The 18,444-nt window shown below is 49.0% G+C and overlaps 3 protein-coding genes across 6 annotated transcripts in view; 2 read left to right on the forward strand and 1 right to left on the reverse strand.

Annotated features, from left to right (window-relative positions):
• Positions 1-17: 17 nt before the first annotated feature.
• Positions 18-5,160, reverse strand: LOC113948769. The gene is made up of 6 exons (XM_027646670.1): positions 3,393-5,160; positions 2,023-2,289; positions 1,599-1,652; positions 1,097-1,198; positions 569-615; positions 18-272 (listed from the first exon to the last, which is right to left on the reverse strand). The coding sequence occupies exons 1-6, from the start codon at positions 3,451-3,453 to the stop codon at positions 159-161; spliced, it is 645 nt and encodes a 214-aa protein (XP_027502471.1). The 5' UTR covers positions 3,454-5,160; the 3' UTR covers positions 18-158.
• A 249-nt stretch (positions 5,161-5,409) lies between these two features.
• GFOD2 (glucose-fructose oxidoreductase domain containing 2) lies at positions 5,410-17,479 on the forward strand. 3 transcript variants are annotated; one of them, XM_027646645.1, is made up of 4 exons: positions 5,484-5,499; positions 6,575-6,702; positions 9,355-9,697; positions 15,128-17,479. In XM_027646645.1, exons 3-4 carry the CDS (start codon positions 9,439-9,441, stop codon positions 16,024-16,026), a joined length of 1,158 nt encoding a protein of 385 aa, XP_027502446.1. In that variant the 5' UTR covers positions 5,484-5,499; positions 6,575-6,702; positions 9,355-9,438; the 3' UTR covers positions 16,027-17,479. The 3 variants fall into 3 exon arrangements, with proteins under 3 accessions (XP_027502447.1, XP_027502446.1, XP_027502449.1); XM_027646646.1 differs by lacking the exon at positions 6,575-6,702 and having other exon boundaries at positions 5,410-5,499; XM_027646648.1 differs by lacking the exons at positions 5,484-5,499; positions 6,575-6,702 and adding an exon at positions 8,920-9,077.
• Positions 17,118-18,444, forward strand: part of ENKD1 (enkurin domain containing 1) — a 12,445-nt gene continuing 11,118 nt past the window's right edge. Inside the window, exon 1 of one of the 2 annotated variants that reach the window (XM_027646618.1) lies at positions 17,118-17,200. In XM_027646618.1, coding sequence (XP_027502419.1) covers positions 17,182-17,200 — 19 coding nt within the window. In that variant the 5' untranslated portion in view covers positions 17,118-17,181. The remainder of the gene's footprint in view (positions 17,201-18,444) is intronic. The other variant, XM_027646627.1, reaches the window with a different exon arrangement.

Genomic DNA, 18,444 nt, shown 5'->3' on the forward strand with positions numbered 1-18,444 from the left:
AGATTGCACTTCTGTACGAGCTAACACCTAGTATTTAGGGAGAACAACCCCAACAGATGTACAAGCTGCTCACCCTTCCTTCTCCTTCATTTGCCCTCTCTGCTGGGGGAGACATACACTGCTGTGCTGGCTGCACTGGCATTCCCACCACTCTGCTTCTATTGTGATGGCTTGATCTCGGTGTAAATGATGCTGGAGGAGGCAGGTTTTGTCTCCTTTTCAAACTTCAGGTTGGCATAGGTCAGGTCCTCTGTCCCTGTCACCGGGGCTTCCTGCAGGGAGACAGCAATGAGTAGAGCCTTGGCTTTCCCTTCTGTGTTTCCTCTGATAATGTTTTTCCACTGGCACAACTATTTGCACTGCCCAAGCATTATCCAGCTTGCTCTGAAGTGCCACCTACTCAGACACTCATAAGCCCCTATTTAACGGGAATTAATAAGTGTTTAGGACCATGTTTTGAGAAAGCAAAGCTGATTTTACTCTGAAATCCTCTAAGTGGGTATTCAACAGCCAGTGCTTTTATTGACAGGGAGGAAGAAGTGATATGTGCAAAGCCCCCCTGGCTTACCCTGCTGAGCTGATCCACTTCTGCCACTTCCCTGCTTGTGATCTTTCCTGAAAAACAAAACATAGCAGTTAAAATAATGACAATGATAATTCTTTTAAATTAAGAAAATAAGGAAAAAACTAAGCAAATATTTGCACTGATTCTGCTTTTGTTGTAGTAGAGGATGAGGCTGTCTGAGCTGCCTGGCTCAGAAGATGACCAAGGGGCAGGAGAGGTTGGAAAGGGGTTAAAAGCCCTTGGAGGGGCTGGAGAAGAGCTCTGAGCTGGACACTTCTAAAAATGTGGTGATATGCAAGAGCTGTCTCACTCACACCACAGCCTGTGACATAACCAGGCTCCCACCAGCAACTGGCCAGAAGGGAGGGAGGGGCTGAACCTTCTCCCCACCCCAGGACAGCTTGTCCAGGAGGACAGACTTGTGAAGGGAACACTGAGCAAGCAGGAGCAGCAGGATGTTGAAGATGGACATCTCCCAAGCCCAGGTTTGTCCAGAGCAGCAGATGAGGAGGAGCTGCCAACCAGCCTTACCTGTTCTGTTCCTTCTGCACTGCCACAGCAGGAAGCCAAGGATGGGTGTGTAGATGAGTGTCCCCACCGCTAAGCCAAAGAAGATGCACAAGAGGTTGAGTCCTGCACACACAACACCACAGAGGCACTTGTGAGCCACCATCCCACTGTGCAGGGACACACATGCTGCCATCGCCTCCTTCACGGGGGTGGTTCTTTTCCAAACCTGGGCTTCCCAACCCTGAACCACCCACAGCCCCCACAGCCCTAGGGTACTGACAAAATCCTGCAGGGAGCAGTTTGCAAATCTCATCTGAACTCAGACGGGGGGTGGACAGAGCATCAGAGACCCTTGCCAGGGTCACAACCTCTGATCCACTGGTGCCTACCCAGGTTTGGCACTGGCTCCCACCCACTCATGGGAAAACATCAGGATGTTTTCCCCCTTACTGCTCCTCCTTCTTTTTCCATGAAGACTCCTCTTGCCCCTCACTCTTGCAGCCCTGGGGTTGTGAGGACATACCTGTCCAGATCTTCTCCTCTGTGACATTGGTCTGAAGTCCTGCAAGGCAACACCCTGAAAGACAGAAACATGAGTGAGAGACTGTCCAGAGGCAGAGAACACCCTGCACCATGCCCTGCTTTGGGGCAGGAACCTGGACCCCATAGCCCTGGCTGTCCCGCTCCTGCCCCTGCAGCTCCAGTCACCTCAGCACTCAGCTGATGTGCTGCAGCTGGAGGATATGGCAGGTCCTATTTCAAGGAACCAATGGCCCAGCAGCTCCATGGTGAGATGCATCTGCCAAAAGGGCTGGGCTGGGCTGGCCCTTCCAGTTCCCAGGTTGCTTTCAGGGGAAATGTGCATGGGGGAACCAGGGGAGTGCTGGTCGTAGCCTCCTTCTCTGCCCACTCATCACCCCCATGAAAACAGACCCACTGCCACTTACTGGGAACTGTCTCCTGTGTGCCATTTCCAGTGTCTGTTGAATTTATTCTTGTGATGGAGATGCTAAACTCACAGGTTCCCACGTGGGCTGCACTCATGCAGGGGCTGATGAGATTCGTACAGTTTTCTCCCGGAGCCATGGTGTTGGTTTGATTCCACGACTCCAGACCTTTAGGTTCGTACCACTTCACATGCACTGTGAGATTCTTTGACCAGATTTCAAGCTTACACTGCCTGATGTCTGACTTTTCTGTCTGGCTGATTGTCCCTGGAGGAAACAGAACCAAAAGTGATAACTGAAATACAAGTCACATATACGATTTTGCAGGTCATGTACCACTGGCACATATTGCTTGTGAAAGACACAGTGAAGTGACGGTCCTTTCTTCCAGCAGCTGATGCTGTCTTCCATATCTGCCTGCTAACCCTTCCTCACTGAACATCAAAATGTTGCAGGTTAATTAGTGCCACTGGATGCTGTGCAGTGCACAAGCTTCTCTCTGTCTCAGGAAGGACTGACAACGGGAGGATCAGGGAAAAGACACCTCCTCCTCCTCCTCTGACCTAGGTGGAAGGGTCTTCTGGCACCCAAGCAGGAAGTGCCACAGGCTTGGGCTCCACCATTTCATGGAGTGTGAGGTGGGACTGGGGGGTTGGCTGTGGGGAATTGTCAGTCTGAGAGAAGCAAAGAAAATATAGTAGGTAGATCCCTGCAGCCTCTCTGGCTTCATCCCATCCCCTAATGCTCACTCTGGAGTACTTAAGAATCACTCCTGAAACTCTGAGCTGAAGTCACTTCACACCTCAGCAGAGTCATCCCTCTTTCACCTCTCCTCTCTCTCTTCTTCAGCCCTTTCTCTCTGCTCCTGTGGGTCTTAGTGGATTTCTGTCCCTTACCACCTTTGCTCTGTTCAGAACGTCTGTTCTTGGACATGTTCTTAGTGTTCTTCATCCTGTCCTACTGACACATGGACTGTGGCTGAAATCTGTTGAGTGAGTCCTGCCAGAGGACAGCAGAGGGCTGGTTTGTGTTAAGGAATATCCACATCCTCCATATGAAGCTGACTCCCTCCACATTCATTAGGCTTATAAGTATTTGTTTACTTTCCCTCTGACTGTCTTCTCTCCCTGCTCTTCAAGGCAATTCTGGTTCAAAGCCTGAAGCCTGATATTGGGTCCCTGTGGGCACAGCTCTCAGCCTGTGCACACACAATTGCAGGGGGGACCCCTCTGCAAGGGGGGTGCAGAAGAGGTGGATGAATGCTGCAAGAAAAAAGGAAAAAGCAGCAGCAGCCTCTTCCCAAACCTCCCTGCAGGCATATGCAAAGAGGGAAGAGTTCAGAGCAGAGAGATGAGCACAGGGGCACTCACCAGTTGGCAGCCAGATGAGGAACAATAAGGACAGAAAGCCACTGGTCAGCTGGATCTCCATGATTTCCAACAGCCTCGTGGTGATGATGCTGGGTGCCTGGTGGGATCAGCCAGGAGGTTCCCGTCTCTCCTGCAGCTTGAGGGTCCCTGCTCAGCTGAGATGAGCTGAAGCCCTGCTGGGAGCTCCCCTCCTCACACTCAGCCAGACAGTTCTCTCTGTGCTCACAGGCTTCCCCTTCTCTTGCTTCAGCCCAATTCTTATCTCCACTCCGCTTGATTCCTCCTCCGGTTTCATCCTGACCACATACCCTTGGCCCTGAGCCCCAAGTAATGTATCCAGGAACTGCTGATGGCCCTTTCCCAGTGCCCAAGGGCCCGGCCCAGCAGTTCTCTGCTGCTGGCACAGGCAGGTGAGGGGAAAAAGGGCTTCCCCAGTTTCCTACAGCACCACCAAATCTGTTTTGTTTTACACCAGGAAATGCAGCCCTTGGAGGAGGCAGCGCTGCCATCACAGGGGGGGACAGGGTGATGTCCACACCCATCTAGTGTCCTTGCTGAGCTCAGGTGGGGGGGACCCGCACACCCTGCCAGCCCCCAGCCACCCAATTCAACACGGGGATGGGCTTGGTCACAATGTTCTGGTTGTGGGATGTACAAGCCCCAGCCAGGCAGGGACCGCTGCAGCCCCCTGCCCCCTGCTCTGGCCATGAGCATCCAGACCCCAGCTCCTGCCCTGCAGGGACAGGGTGCTGCAGGCAGCCCCTTGTATCCTCCTGCCACCTCTGGCAGGACAGACACCAGGACAGGAATGCCCACCAGGCCAGACAGTTTGTGTCACCCCTGCCACCAATGGGACATGGGTAGCACAGGCTGCAGGTGCAGGCCCCTCTGTGTCCCCAGTCTCTGTGTGGACAATCTCTGCTGCTCCCCACTGCCTGCCATCACTCTTCCTCGTCTGTGTTCAGAGCAAAACCTGCTCCCACCTGCCATTTACTCCCCTCACAGTAACCAGCCCCTACACCTGCCAGGCACACACAGCCCAGCCACGTGTGTCTCCTGGGGGAAAGGGTGTGCACTGGAGCTCTTCTCCATCACCCAGTGGAATGTCCAGGCTGAAGCACAGCTGAGGTCTCATCTGGAAAACAACCCACCTGAGGAAACAGTAACATCAGCAGGGTATTTACTGATGAGAGGGTCAGAAAACTAGATTCTTGTGGTACAAGATCCACAACAATGAGAAGCAAGAGGCTCTGTTCTCTCTTGCTCTCCCCTCCTGACCCTTTCATCTCTTCCCACAGTCTTTCTGATGTTCAACTTCCTCTCTGCACTGGAGGCTTCCTCTCCTCTCACCTCACAACTGCACAACAACACGTACTTGTTGCTTCCTTCCCTTTCATTCCTATTCTAGTTCTCATGTTTGCTGGCACTGATGAAGGTGACTGAACACGAGGTGAACCTTTCCACATATCTCGGAGATGGTGGATCCACGGATCCTGGAGCAAGGCAAGCCCTGCGGTCACCTTCCAAAGTCTCTGGTGCAGAGGATGGACAGGAGCCATCCTGACCCGGGTGTACTGCACATAAGTACAAGGCTTGCCTGGATTGCCCTTAGGAAATGGGATTCTTTGCTCAATTAGGAGAATTCTCTACATTCCAATTAGGACAGCGGGGAAATGGGCAGGTCACTAAAAGAACTCAGTAAGACCAAGTCAGTGATAGCAAAAACCATGAGCCCTTTCCATGCACAACCTCCTCCTCCTCCCTGATGGATCTGCAGCAGCCCTTCAGCTGAGCGCTCATCGCGGGGACGACGAGCTCCACGCTGATCTCCCATTGGCTAATGGAGCTGTCCGTCACCTGAAACCCCGCCTTCCCGCCGCTCTCCGGCCGCGGGATTGGTTGTCCTCTCACGCGGCAGGTGAAGCCGCTCCGGGCGCCGCCATGTTTTGAGCCGTTGCCCGGCGGAGGGGTGGGGCGGTGCTGGGCTGTCGCGCATGCGCGGGCCGGGGCAGGGGCGCCGCCCCGGGAGCGCGCGGCCGCCTCGGGAGCGCTCCCGGCCCGAGGATGCGCCAGGCGGGACAACCCGGGCGGCCCCGGCCGGGCACAGGTAAGGGCGGGCGGGACCCCTGGGCTCCTCCGCTTCCCCGGGGCCGCCGGGCCCTGAGGGGGGCACGGCCCTGCCCGAGGGCGCGGGGCTGGGAGGGGCCCGGAGTCTCGGTGGGACAAACGGCGGGTGGGCCGGTGGGGTGAGGTGTGGCCTGATCCGTCCAGCCCCGTGAGGGCGGAGGTGAGGTGAGGTGAGGTGAGGTGAGCCCTGCCCTGTCCCACAGGTGAGGCGAGGTCAGGTGAGCCCTGCCCGGTCCAGCCCCGCACCCCCGGTCATGCAGAGCCCCGTGGGCAGTGCCAGGGGCATCCCCGGGGCTGCCACGGCCCTGCCAGGAGCCTCGCGTGAGGGCCGGTTTGGTGTCCAGGATTTTCCAGCTGCTGCTGCTGTCTCCAGCATGGTCCCCACTGCCACCTTTGAGCTGAGGCGGTCCCTGTGGAAGGTGGTGTGCCAGGAACGGGGCCTTTCCTGCTGCACATCCAGGCCAGGAAGGACGGGGCGCTCTGCCGGGCTTGTCTCGAGGTGCGGTGGGAGCTGCGTGGGGCTGTGGGCTCGTGGGGCATCACACAACCCGCTGGCACTGCATTAGAAGCACGTTTAGTATCGAAAGCACATCGTCGGTCTCTGACATCAGCACATGAACCGTTTCATGCAGAGCCTCAGGTATGTTTGTGCCAGAAGGCTGGAGGAACAGTTTGACAGGAAAAAAATGACTCCACGCCATGGAGGTGACCTCCAGCTTCTCAGAGTGGCCCAGGGAAGTTCTCCCAGCTCTATTCCTGCAGAGACCTCACTGGCTTACAGAGTGATGCCCTCAGTTTCTACCAGCATTTCTGTCACCTTTGCTGTTCTCTGTGCAGAACTGACAGCTCTGAGGCAGCACCTCTGTTCACAGGAGTTCTCTGCAGTGCAGTAAAATCACAGGTGTGAGAGCCCTGCTTCGGAGTGAAAACCCGTGTGAAAACCTGTCAGAGATTCTCCTGCCTCCTTGAGATCTGTGAGGATGTCACAACCAGTAGCAACTTTATTAGTTGTACAGCTGCTGTTACAATCTTTGTTTTCTTTGCAAACTCAACAGCAATGACCAGCTGGATGGAAACAGTGCCCCTGTTGCATGGCCAGGGCTCTTCACAGCTTACCAGAGTCTGCTGCAAGAAACTACCTCCTTCAGATTGTTTTGTTCCTGCCTTCTCTGAGCTCTATTTGGTGTGCTCTTGTATGGTGATGGACAGTGAAAATTCAGGTTTTCTCCATCCAAAGCCACTGGTGACTTTATTACCCGTGGCATCTCTTCCAAACTGAGGAATCTTTTCTTTCTTAGATCTTCCTTATGAGAAGATCTTGATGCTTTTGATCTCCTCTGAATTGCTCCCAGTTCTGCTTCCCCCCACTCAGAGGGGAAGTACCGGACGTGCATGTTGAGCTCCAGAGGATGGTGCTCTGGGAACTTCTGTGGTGGCACAGTGCTGTTCTTGTAGCATCAGGAGTTGGTCCATGGCAGTAAACCAGCAGGTTTTGTGTGTTTGTGCCAATAGCTCTTAGTGGCACCAGCACAGAAGCACATCACATTTGGGTAATAAGTGAGTTTAAAATGAATTCCACCTGAGATTTTTTTTTTAAAGGGGCAGTTGGATAGAACACAGGAAAAAATAACACTTAAAATGAGTGACTGTTACTGAAATCAGCTTATCTGAGTAGCAGGAGTCTCCTGCTGCACGTGCTGTGCTGTGCTCTTAGAGCATTTTCAAAGAAATCAACCTTTTCTGAAGTGTTGTCACGTTGTGTGAGTGTGACATTGCTGAGCACATCTGTGCAATGTGGTGCAAGCAGGCACACACTCTCCTGGGCTCTCTTCTACCTTACTTTGTGTCTCTTCAAAAAGAAGAGGATGCTCTTTCTACTGCAAGCATTTTTAGTTCTTCCAGCCCATAAACTGCCAAATATAGATGTGTGGGGACTTCAAAAGTTACACTTGCTGTCCATCCAGTTGCAAGATTTCATTTTTATTTGTGTCATTTATATAAAACAAACCTGGGTGCAAGCCATCCTCCTTGCCAGTATCCCAGGATCTCACCCTTTTATGTAGAACAGTAAATATTTTCAAGATCCTTTTGATCTTGGTTGGTAGCATATTTGAGTGTTCTGCTAAATGTTGTATAAAAAGGAGTTTATTCCAATGAACTCCGTTCATCTTTATAAAGAGTGACAACGACAGGATCGCTGCGAACGCTGCATCACACAGAATAAGGAAAAACATACTGAATTAATTAAGTAAATATTTTATAAGCCATTTTATGGCATCTGTAAACATTTGTGCGTTTTTCAGAATAAATACTCTCAAGTGCTGCTGTTTCTGTTTCCTAGTTTAGTGTCTATGCTACAACCATACCTAGAAATTCAGTCGGGGTTGCAGTTGCATTTATATAACAGATGCTGGGCAGCGTGGGCACCCCCAGACTAACAAGATGCTGATTGCAAACAAAGCCCTTGCCCTGTGAGCAGTTTGATTTGTGTGCTGGTTCTGCCCAGGGCTGTGTCAGGATTTGCTTTCACGTGCTGTGACTTAATGAGAGTATCTCAGAACGGGGAGGTGAGTAACCCTCTCTTTCTGAAACAGCTCGTGATTCCTTGCTGCTTGTGGGGATCTTTTCCAAAGGTGTTGATCTGGTGCTGGTACCAGTTCTCTTTTTAAACGTGATCTTTGCTTTTTCCTTGTGAGCTTCTAACGAAAACTGAATTCGTCATGTTTTTCTTTCTGAAAAAAAAAAATTCTAAAAAGGTCAAGAGTGGGTGTAGTAGATGAGAATTCAGAAAGGCATGGAACAAAAGCTGGATTGTAGGTTTCTTTGGCGTCACAGATTGAGGAGACTTCTGACATCTGTCCTTGAAGTTGGTGCTGTAAAGGCAGTTTGGGCAGTTGTGACCAGAAGCTGTGCTAAGACAGACCAGCAAGTAGGGATCAAAGGAATTAATTTACCAGGAAATACTTGAAAGAACAAAAGGACTGTGACTTAACCAAATGTGTAGGGAATATCATAATTCTGTTCAAACCCTGCATTCCTGGAGATTAAATAGCATGGGCAGAAGGAGATATTTTTAATGGTCCCAAGTTAAGTAAGGCTTTTAACTACCCACAGTGGACACAGAGGAGCACCCTTTTCCTTTCTGGAAAGCAGTTTGGTGTGTATTTAAACACTGACAGTGTCTCTCCTTATAGCATTCTCCTCCCCAGGCCAAACAAGCACAGTGAGTCCAGGCTTTCCCCACAGGACATATTTCCTAGATGTTCTCTGGAGCGACTTAACAATTTGCCATAAAACTGTTAAGGTCCAAGTAGTTGTTTTCAGCTTGTGCATTTAATTTGGAAGAAGGATTTATGTGCCCCAGAGCAAGCCTATTATTTCCAGCTATCTCAATCGGTCTAATAAAAGATATTACCTCATCTCACAAACCTTTATCTCATTTAGGGACTTACATCATCACAACTAAAACAGCTCTGCTTTTGCTGCCGGTGCGATAGACTCTGTGTCCTGTTCCCCCGGTGCTTCCTGTTGCTCCCAGTTTGTGCCTCGCTGTCTCTGGTTTGTCCTGTGTGCTTCTGTCTGTCTGTGTGCTGGGTTTTGAAGCTGAGGAGATGCTCAGACTCTGTCAAGCTGCTTTCTTACAGTTTTTCTACAATAGCATTTTAGACTTGTCCCTTAATGCTGTTGTCTCTACGGCTTGCAGGTTTTGGGGGTTTGGGTTTTTCTTAGGATGTTGGAATGCTGTACAAAGGACAGGAGGTGGCATTTGGGCTAGATGTGCTTGGTACCAATATGTGCCTTTTGCTGAGTGACTTAGAAACTTTTCACATTTTAGGAACTGTGGATGGACAGCAAGCTGAGGAGCCGAACACTCTACCGAAGGCCTGCGTGTAGACCCTGATGGTCGAATGAATGAAGGATGAAAATGCTCCCTGGAGTGGGTGTGTTTGGAACTGGCAGCGCCGCCCGGGTCCTGGTGCCCTTGCTGAGGGCAGAAGGCTTCTCCATTGAGGCTCTGTGGGGGAAGACTGAAGAGGAGGCCAAGCAGCTGGCAGAGGAAATGAACATCTCCTTCTACACGAGCCGGACCGACGATGTGTTGCTGCACCAGGACGTGGATTTGGTTTGCATCAATATCCCCCCACCACTGACTCGGCAGATTGCTGTGAAGGCTCTAGGTACCTTTTTATCTTTGGAGTTGGACCAAAAATCCGTAGCTCGTTGGCAGATTGAAATTTGAAGGCGTTACCCCAGCACAATTCTGGTTGCACCAACGGGCAAATGCAGTGCTTCAGGTTTTGTGTGGAATTGGTAGTGCTGTCTGTGACAAAGGTTACCTAGGTTTCTTGTAAAAATCCTGTTTATAATTGCTTATAGCTCTGCTTGAACCAATTGGGCTGAAATATCTCACCTTCTTCAGGCTGAACTTACAGTAGGGAGTTTTTAATAAAAATCTGTATCAGAGATAATAATGAGAAGGTAAAATGTTTTCACGCTCATAAAAAGAAACAACAAAGCAATCAAAAAAAACCCCCCAGAACAAAACAATTTGTTTAATTAATTTCTAATTTTCCCATGTTCTGCACTAGAAAACCAAGAATTGCCTGGGATGGGAGGGTTGTTCAGTTCTCCTTTCTGATTTCCCCACAAGTAAAACCAAACTTGGAAGCTGAAAGACTTTGAAAAAAATGTTTGCATGCATAGAATCTTGTGAGTTAGCATCTGAGAGACTTGCTGTTTCCAGCTGTGACCCTGGCCACCACCTGGAGCTCAGCTGGGACATCCATGTCCACAGCAGACTGGTGTGGTCCCGGGTGGAGGAATCCTTCCACCTGACACAGATGTTGGAGACAGCAGGAGGAATGCAGGAAGGCAGATGTTGGGGACAGCAGGAGGAATGCAGGAAGGCAGATGTTGGGGACAGCAGGAGGAATGCAGGAAGATGGGCTGGGTGAAGGCATCTGGGAGAGAAGGGATGACATCCCAGACTGGTTGGGCAGGGAGGGGGGAGCCAACTGCCCAGGCACCCTGACATTTCTTAATTCTCCAGTGTGACTTTGTAGTGTTAATGTCCTCTCCTGTAGCACAGCGTGGGTGTCAGTTTGCATGTAATTCTGAAAATAACAAGGGTGATATTTTTACTGTGTTTACAAGAGATCCACATGGGTTAATTTTAGGGTAGGTAATCTCTCAGACCGTGTGAGGCAGGCTGGTTTGTTGTTCTTAGCCTCTTTGCTCTACAGTAATTTCTTTTGGAAGTAAGCAACTCCCTGCACAAACATTTGCAATGCCACTTAGATATGCAGAGAGAGATTTCGGGATTTTTTTCCCCCTTCTTTTCTTTTTATATTGTTAGATTTTTTTGTTTACCTCGTTAAAGTACTGACCTTTGAATTTAAGGTATTCTGATTTTTGAGTATTTGAACTGCAAGTTAGAATTTATCTCTTTAGATATGCTAGAATTTCTTTCAAGCATTTGTTAGGTAATAGCATTTCACTAGATCTTGTGGCTCTTGATGATCAAGTGGGCTAAAAGGAGAGGGTTGAATCTTCTCTGGTGAATTATTGACTAAAAGGGGTTGAGATTCCTTCTTTGAAGGCTGGCAGCCTGTAAGATGGCATTATCCAGAAGAGGAAAGGAAGGTAGAGCTGGTGCAGAAGTGCAGAGGTTTTATGTGTGCTTGACTGCAATTTTAGGAAGTGGAAAGCTGAAAAAGCTGGGGAAGTGGATGGATGTAGAAATAAAGGGTAACTTACTCTTCACTTCATCTGTCCTGAGATGTTCTGATCTGCAAACTGAGGCAGGCAGCTCAGACCCAGTGTGATGCTGACTTTGTCTTTCAGCTTTCCAGGTTCCTCGTGGTGGTATTTGTGGATCAGCTGCCAAGTATGTCGTGACTTACTTCAAGCCAGTGTTGGGTGGTTTGATGTCATTGTGTGCTCTGAAGGAACACAGAACTAGGGTAGGGCCAAAGATGGCAAGTACATTTTCTCTGGAAGTTGAGATTGATACAGTGATGGTTATAATTAGAGAATTATTGGCTGTGAATTGTGTATTACAGATCAGTGTTTACTAGCCAAGAGACTGAGCTTTAGGAAAGACTAGATGTGGTACAGTGATAATGGTCTTGTGTGTTGTGATTTGTTTTGTTGAGGTTTGTTTTAAAGTGCTGACATTTTTATTACTTTTTTTGTGTACATTTTTATACTTTTTTTTAATTATTATTTAAAATGTGCTTCCATTTTTGTTCCTGGCAGAAAGGAGAAAGAGACTCAGTTTTTCTAGGCTGTGCAGTTGGCTTGCATAAGTTTCTTACTGTCAGATATCCATGAGCAAGCCTAGGTACAACTTTGGCATGATGAGGACAAAGCAGTGACACTGGTTTGAGTTCATGAACCAGACAGAACAGATCAAAGCCCAGAGGACAGTAATTCACATTAAAATCAATGTAATCTTATGGTTTATCTCCACAACAGGCAAAGCAAGAGGCTCTCCTAAAATTTGTGCTTCTTTTGATCTCAGAGGAACTAAATTAATTTCACAAAATGTCTGTGTTGTGGTTCAGGTCCCACAGTTAAATGTACCTACCATTGCATGAGGTGAGCACAGAGTGGAATTACTGGCTGGAGTGGAGTGTAAAATGTGGGGTATTTGTCCTGTGAGATGAAGTTCAGGCAGAAGATGACAAGTCCTCAGAGTAAAATTTCTTCAGGATGCTAAAGCTGATGCTGCTGCCTGTACAGAGCCCAGCCAACAAATGGATGGGAGTAGATGGTTTGTTTGAGGAATCCTGGCAGTGGTGACCTTTTACTCTCTCTTTTTTTTTTTTTTCCTGCCTCCTGCTGTAACAGCCAGCTGAATAGCCATAAACAGGAGAACTTCAGTGGAGTGCTGGTCTGCAGAAGCTGATGTGCTCCCTGCAGATGGGGTTTGCTCCAAGGGGTGCACAGAGCAGACCCTGAGGCTTTTCATCAGGGCAGCCTGTGATGAGCTTCTCTCCTTGCTTGCTGCCTGTGAGGTGAGGAAACACAATTCCACAGCTCCACCTCCTTCCTTCCAGGACTTGCAGCCCTTTCTGTGGGCCTAGACCCACCTGTGAGCTGATTTAACCTTCCTGCTTGGAAAGAGGAAGCTTCCTTTACCAAACTGGGCCTAGTTGGTGACCTTACCTGGCTCACAGAGGGCTCTGAGGAGCACCAGAACCATGTGGTGGCTCTCAGGTCTCCTGGCTGGTGAGGGCCTCAACAGAAGATTTTGCAGCTGTGGTTTAAGAAGACAATATGGTACAAAGTTCAGATTATTCATTACCAAAACAGTAGTAACAGGCTGAGGGGTGTAAGTTGCTCTGCCTTGGAAAACAAAAGGCATGGCCATTATGTTGGTAAGGAAACTTGTAGCCATCTTCAACTCAGCCCTTGTCCTTGCTGCATAGCCATCTCTGTGAGCTTGGGGACAGCAGGAGGGATGTCCCACTGATGGCAGCTGCAGGATTATCCCAGAGCTGTTATGGTGTACCCAGGTCTCCTGTCCTGGCACTCTGGCAATGCAGTGGGCAGTGCTGAGCTGTGGGTGCACCGACTGCCCTCCCAAAAAAGGGCATCAGCCGGTTTTAGCTCCTCGAGTGGCTCAGTCTGCACTGGCACAACTGCACTGAGCGAGGGTGAGGCCGGGCAGCAGAGCAAGGGCAGCCCGAGGTGATGAACCACTCAGTGTGACAGGGCTGTCCCCAGGCAGCACAGAGGGGGGGCTCTCCCTGCTCTCCATCCCCCACTGCAGGGACCCAGGGCTGTGCAAGGGGGAGAGTGGCACTGGCAGAGCACTGGCTGCAGAGCTGTGCCCCATGTGTTATTTCTGCAAGCTTTGAGGACTGTGGATCTGCTCAGGGTGCTCTGAACATCCTGTTGCTTTCTCTGTTTGCTTGTATTTTACTGTAACCTGGCTAGAGACAAGTGCCATGTAAACAAGAAGGCAGATAAACCAGGGACTGAAGCAGCTCCAGATGCTTCTCCAAGTGCTTCAGCTGTCCCTGCAAAATACTGAACAGAGCGTTGTGCCTCACCTCAGCAGCAGGACTGGGGACAGGGGAGTCAGAAATGGTCCCTGAAATGGGGGGTTACCAGTGGGGGAGTCAGAGTGTCCGCTGGGAGTTTGACCTTACCCTTTGTTCATTAAAGCTGCTGTTGACTCGCGTTGATTTAGGGGTTTTCTGACTTGCAGACTTTTTATTTTCTGACTGGATTTTGCTTGTGTCTATCAGAAATGGAGTTCTGAGTCTCCTGTAGCTGTAGCTGACCCCTGGCTGGGCTGGGCACGGTGTGTCAGGGGAGCGCGCTGGCCCCTGGCCCGGAGGGTTCCTGGAAGGCTGGCTGGGCACAGCCGGGAGGTGGAGCACCGAGAGCGCTGTGGGATCTGCCTTCCCCTCGCGTGTGAGAGACCGATTTAAGCGCCTGTGCCGGTATCTTCTCATTGGGAGTCTATTAAAAGCTGTTCTGAGCAGGGAGCACAGTCTGCTCCTGGGCAAGGAGGAGCTTTCACACCACTGTGTGCGGTGATTCCTGCAATTCCTGGGCACAAACTGTGGTGTGATGTGATTGACCTTCAGGTCTGACATCACCAGGAAATGTCTGGAGACTTCTAGGTATAACCTTGGTTGTTACATTTAAAAAAGTCTAGATAAGTATTTTATCAGAACAGATATAGAACAGGAAAAGTAAAGCCCTGTCATGAGAAAGGGAATACCAGCAGAGCTCCAAATGTAGGAATTGGTTAAAGCTTGTACTGTGATGCTCTTTTGTATTACTTTATTTCTGCTTTAAAGTTAAAAAAATGGAATTATCGACTGCCCTCATCGATTCAGGCTGAGCACAATGCAAAGTGCATCACTAGCAATAAAGCCACAGTGGGTCAGCCTGGGAGGGCAGCTCTTGTCTGTGTAACTCAGTTACTTTTTGTCTGATTGTATGAGTAGGCTGCATGTGCAGACCAAAATGTTTTGCTTTCTAATTGGAAATGCTTTTAAAACAGTCCACTTACCTAAACATTATTTCTAATTCTTGTGTTCTGTACACAGAATATTTATATAAGAATATCTTTGATATATGTAATATCTATATACACACTTTAATACAAAGTAAATATATATATATGAATCTATTTAAAATAATATATTCATAGTGATGCTGAAATAAAAAATGAAAATCAAATCTCCCCTTCCCTCACCCCTTCCCTGTAGGGTACATGATTTTTTTTTTTCCCCCTCTGGCTGTACAGGTATTCAAATAATTTTATAACTACACCACACAAAGTGTGTCTTGTTTTAATGCCATGTGGTGCCATTTGGACATTTATCTTTCATGATGTAAAAATCCTCTGTTTTTTTGGAGCCTCCCTCTGTGGGACTTTTTCATCCCTGCAACTGGAGCATCCGGGAATCATCACTGAGTCTTGCTGCACTCGGCATTCCCATTTTAATTCCCAGATCTCTGCCTTTGAAATTGCAGCAGGAAAGCCTGACTCTTAAAAACTTCTTGACAACCTCTGGGCAGCTGAGCGTGTTTCGCTCACGTGTGCTAAATATGTACTTTTTTTTTTTCCATTCGTGCTGCAGGAATAGGGAAGAACGTGCTCTGTGAGAAAGCTGCTACCTCCGTGGATGCCTTCAGGATGGTCACGGCTGCCAGGTATTACCCCAAGCTGATGAGCATCGTTGGCAACGTCCTGCGTTTCCTGCCCGCCTTCGTGAAGATGAAGCAGCTGATAGAGGAGCACTACGTGGGCAACGTGATCATCTGCGACGTGCGGGTGTACGGGGGCAGCCTGCTCAGCCACAAGTACAACTGGATCTGTGATGAGCTGATGGGAGGGGGGGGGCTGCATACCATGGGCACCTACATTATCGACCTCCTGACTCACCTCATCAGCAGGAGGGCCGAGAAGGTGCACGGCCTGCTCAAGACTTTCGTGAAGCAGAACACGGCCATCAGCGGGATCCGCCACGTCACCAGCGACGACTTCTGCGTCTTCCAGATGCTGATGAGCGAGGGGGTCTGCTGCACTGTGACCCTCAACTTCAACATGCCCGGGTCGTTCATCCACGAGGTCATGATTGTGGGGTCCGCCGGGCGCCTCATAGCTCGTGGGACAGACTTGTACGGGCAAAAAAACACTGCGCTCCAAGAAGAGCTACTGTTTACAGACTCGCTGAGTGTCAACAAGGGCCTTTTGGACAAGGGCTTTAAAGACATCCCGCTGCTTTACCTAAAGGGAATGGTGTACATGGTGCAAGCCCTGCGGCAGTCTTTCCAAGACCAGGAAGACCGTCGGACGTGGGACCACAAACCTGTCTCTATGGCAGCCTCTTTTGAAGATGGTCTGTACATGCAGAGTGTGGTGGAGGCCATCAAGAAATCGAGTAGGTCGGGCGAGTGGGAGGCTGTGGAGGTGATGACCGAGGAACCAGATGCCAACCAAAACCTCTGTGAGGCACTTCAAAGAAATAACTTATGAATATTCCTGCCTTGGAAAATAGGACAATTAACACTTCTGGCTGTAATGTAAAAAAACCCTCTGTTTTTAAGACATGTATATTCTTATTTAATAGCCTGAGTTTCTTGGGTTTTTTTTTAAACGTGTAAAATAATGTTCTGATAGGAACTGTTCTGGTTTAAATTGTTTAAAGAGTTTTAAATGTTTCTGGGTTTAGCAAACATTTAATTTTTGTCTTGGAGACTGGTAGGAAAACTTGAATTGCCCTTTGCACTTGCAGTAGCTGAAGTGAATCATGGGATCCCTGCCACTGCACGGCTTGGAAATGGGACACAACTCCTGTTGCACAGGTCTGATTTAACCATGAGAGCATGTAGAGCAAGATCAGGGAGTATCTGTTGTTCAGATGCCTTTTTCTTCTCTCAGAGACTGATTTACATTTTAATCCTCAGTTTGTAAAATTTTATAAAAGAGTTTAGTGATGTAAGAGGTCTCTAAACTCCTGTAGGACAAAAAGTAGAAGGAATGGATTAGAATTGGTAACATAAGGATCAGCCTTTTGGCTTCCTGCACGTGGCAGATGTCTTTCAAATTCATTTAAACTGGTGTTTTATTTAAATGATAGTATAATTCTCTGTTGTTGCTGTCTTGGCAGGAAAATCTTCAGGAAGTCTGTGATACATTGTGCTATTCTTCCATAAATGTAAACGTTATTCCTTCTACTCAAGAGGCTGCCTGCATCCAGCAGCTTTTTTTCCATAAGCTGTGTGTCTGTCAGTTGTGTTTACTGCCTGGCAGCACTGGTGCCGTGCCTGTGGGGCCACGTTCTCATTTCTGTGACTATTAATAAATGCCTCCCAGGGTCATGGGGTTGCCATGGTGTCGTGGGTAATGAAGTTGTACAGCATTAACCTTCCTGGGACCTGAAGGTGGAAGGAAGGAGGTGTTTCCTACCTCTTGCAGCTCTCTTAACGTGCTGTCTGGATAACTGTCACACTACACCCATCCTGATAGCTGAGAGAACAGGGACTGAACTGCCATGGGTAAATCTGCTCCTGATCTCAAACACTGGCTATTAACCCTCTGGTCCTGCCCATCTTCATGTCCTCCTGCAGCCTGTGTCCAGTGGAGAGGTTTGTTGGCAGATGATGGCTGGAAGTTCATTCCTTTTGGGAGATGTTTCTCTCTGAGGCAGGTATGTGGAAAGGATAGTCCAATTTTAACTATGTTTATTTTGTGTACTTGAAAGCTTTTTTTAAAAAAAAATGTTTTCCCACTAAATTGTAACCCTGTGTATTTATGGATATTAACATGCACGCTGCTGTTTGATAAGCTGGACCTTCCTGAAAAGTATCATGTTTTCTACAGAAATAAAAAGTTGTGTTTGTTGAGGACATTCTTTATGCAGCTGTGTGCTTGTGTTTGATTTGGTCAAGCCAAAGCCATCCTAATAAAAGTGAACAGGAGACTTACAGCTGGGACCCAGTACCTGGTGAGTCCTTCCTTATTTCTGTGCTCTTTTGCTGCCAGTTGGGTCACTTGGGTGTAGAAGCAGCTGTGTGATATCTGGCAATACAGCTCTGTGCTGTCCTAGCAAGTGTTGCCCATTTATTACCAAGGGAAAGTAAGTCCCACCAGAAAATTCTCCCCTCCTTGTTGTTTCTCTGAAACCACAGCTGTTGAGTAGCTGGTTTTGGAGATCCTCTTGCCAGTCTTGTACTAAACACATCAATTTCTGTTAAAAAACCAGGATCTTTATTCTGCCTGACTTATTGTAGTAAGTTGCTGGAAGACCCCAAGTAAGAAGCAAAATCCTTGCAGTATTGATGGGACTGCTGTCTTTGCTCAGTGTGTAAATCAGTCTGTGGTGTCTGTGTGCTATGTAAAATGGGTGAGATAGTGTCTCCCAAGCTCACCTGGAAGTCACCACCTTCATTCGGATAGCACAGCTCTGGCTGATTTCATGCCAGTTTTGGGTCTGTTATGAAGTTGTCTTCCTTGAAACTTTCCTCTGTGCCTTTGTCAGTATGTTTGCATTGGGCAAAAAAAAAAAAAAATCTTAATTACGGTTCCTATAGGAGAAGAAGGAAGCACAAAACATCTCCGGATGATCCCAGTGAAGGAAACACGGTGCCAAGACTCCTGGGTGAGCGAGAGACATGACCGCGGAATTGTGCGGAGCGCTAAAAGGGGCTTCTCCTGGGCTGGCTCCATCCTCCAGCTGCCCTGCACGGGCGGAGCGGGATGGTGGCCACGGGAGCGCTTCTTTGGATGAGGCGAATCCCGGCCGTGAATCCCGGATTTCCCGGTGCCCTCCCTGTTTGTCCAACGCGGCTGTTGTGCATTAGAGCCCGGGGCCGGCTCAGGGGGTCAGTGCCTTGCCCGGCCCCTGCCGTGTCCTGGGGCCGACCGGGCGCAGCGGCGGGGCCGGGGCAGCGG

This window comes from Corapipo altera, unplaced genomic scaffold (assembly GCF_003945725.1).
Source record: "Corapipo altera isolate COAL_440 unplaced genomic scaffold, ASM394572v1 62, whole genome shotgun sequence".
NCBI lineage: Eukaryota > Metazoa > Chordata > Aves > Passeriformes > Pipridae > Corapipo > Corapipo altera.

What these genes read in the sequence shown, in the direction of transcription:
- LOC113948769 (XM_027646670.1), bottom strand. Translation starts at nt 3,453, where the DNA reads ATGGAGATCCAGCTGACCAGTGGCTTTCTGTCCTTATTGTTCCTCATC. An exon ending in CCTCATCTGGCTGCCAACTG is followed by an intron (nt 2,290 to 3,392) that starts GTGAGTGCCCCT and finishes TGTTTCCTCCAG; the next exon opens with GGACAATCAGCCAGACAGAA. An exon ending in GTGCAGAAGGAACAGAACAG is followed by an intron (nt 616 to 1,096) that starts GTAAGGCTGGTT and finishes TTTGTTTTTCAG; the next exon opens with GAAAGATCACAAGCAGGGAA.
- GFOD2 (XM_027646646.1), top strand. Translation starts at nt 9,439, where the DNA reads ATGAAAATGCTCCCTGGAGTGGGTGTGTTTGGAACTGGCAGCGCCGCC. An exon ending in GATTGCTGTGAAGGCTCTAG is followed by an intron (nt 9,698 to 15,127) that starts GTACCTTTTTAT and finishes TTCGTGCTGCAG; the next exon opens with GAATAGGGAAGAACGTGCTC.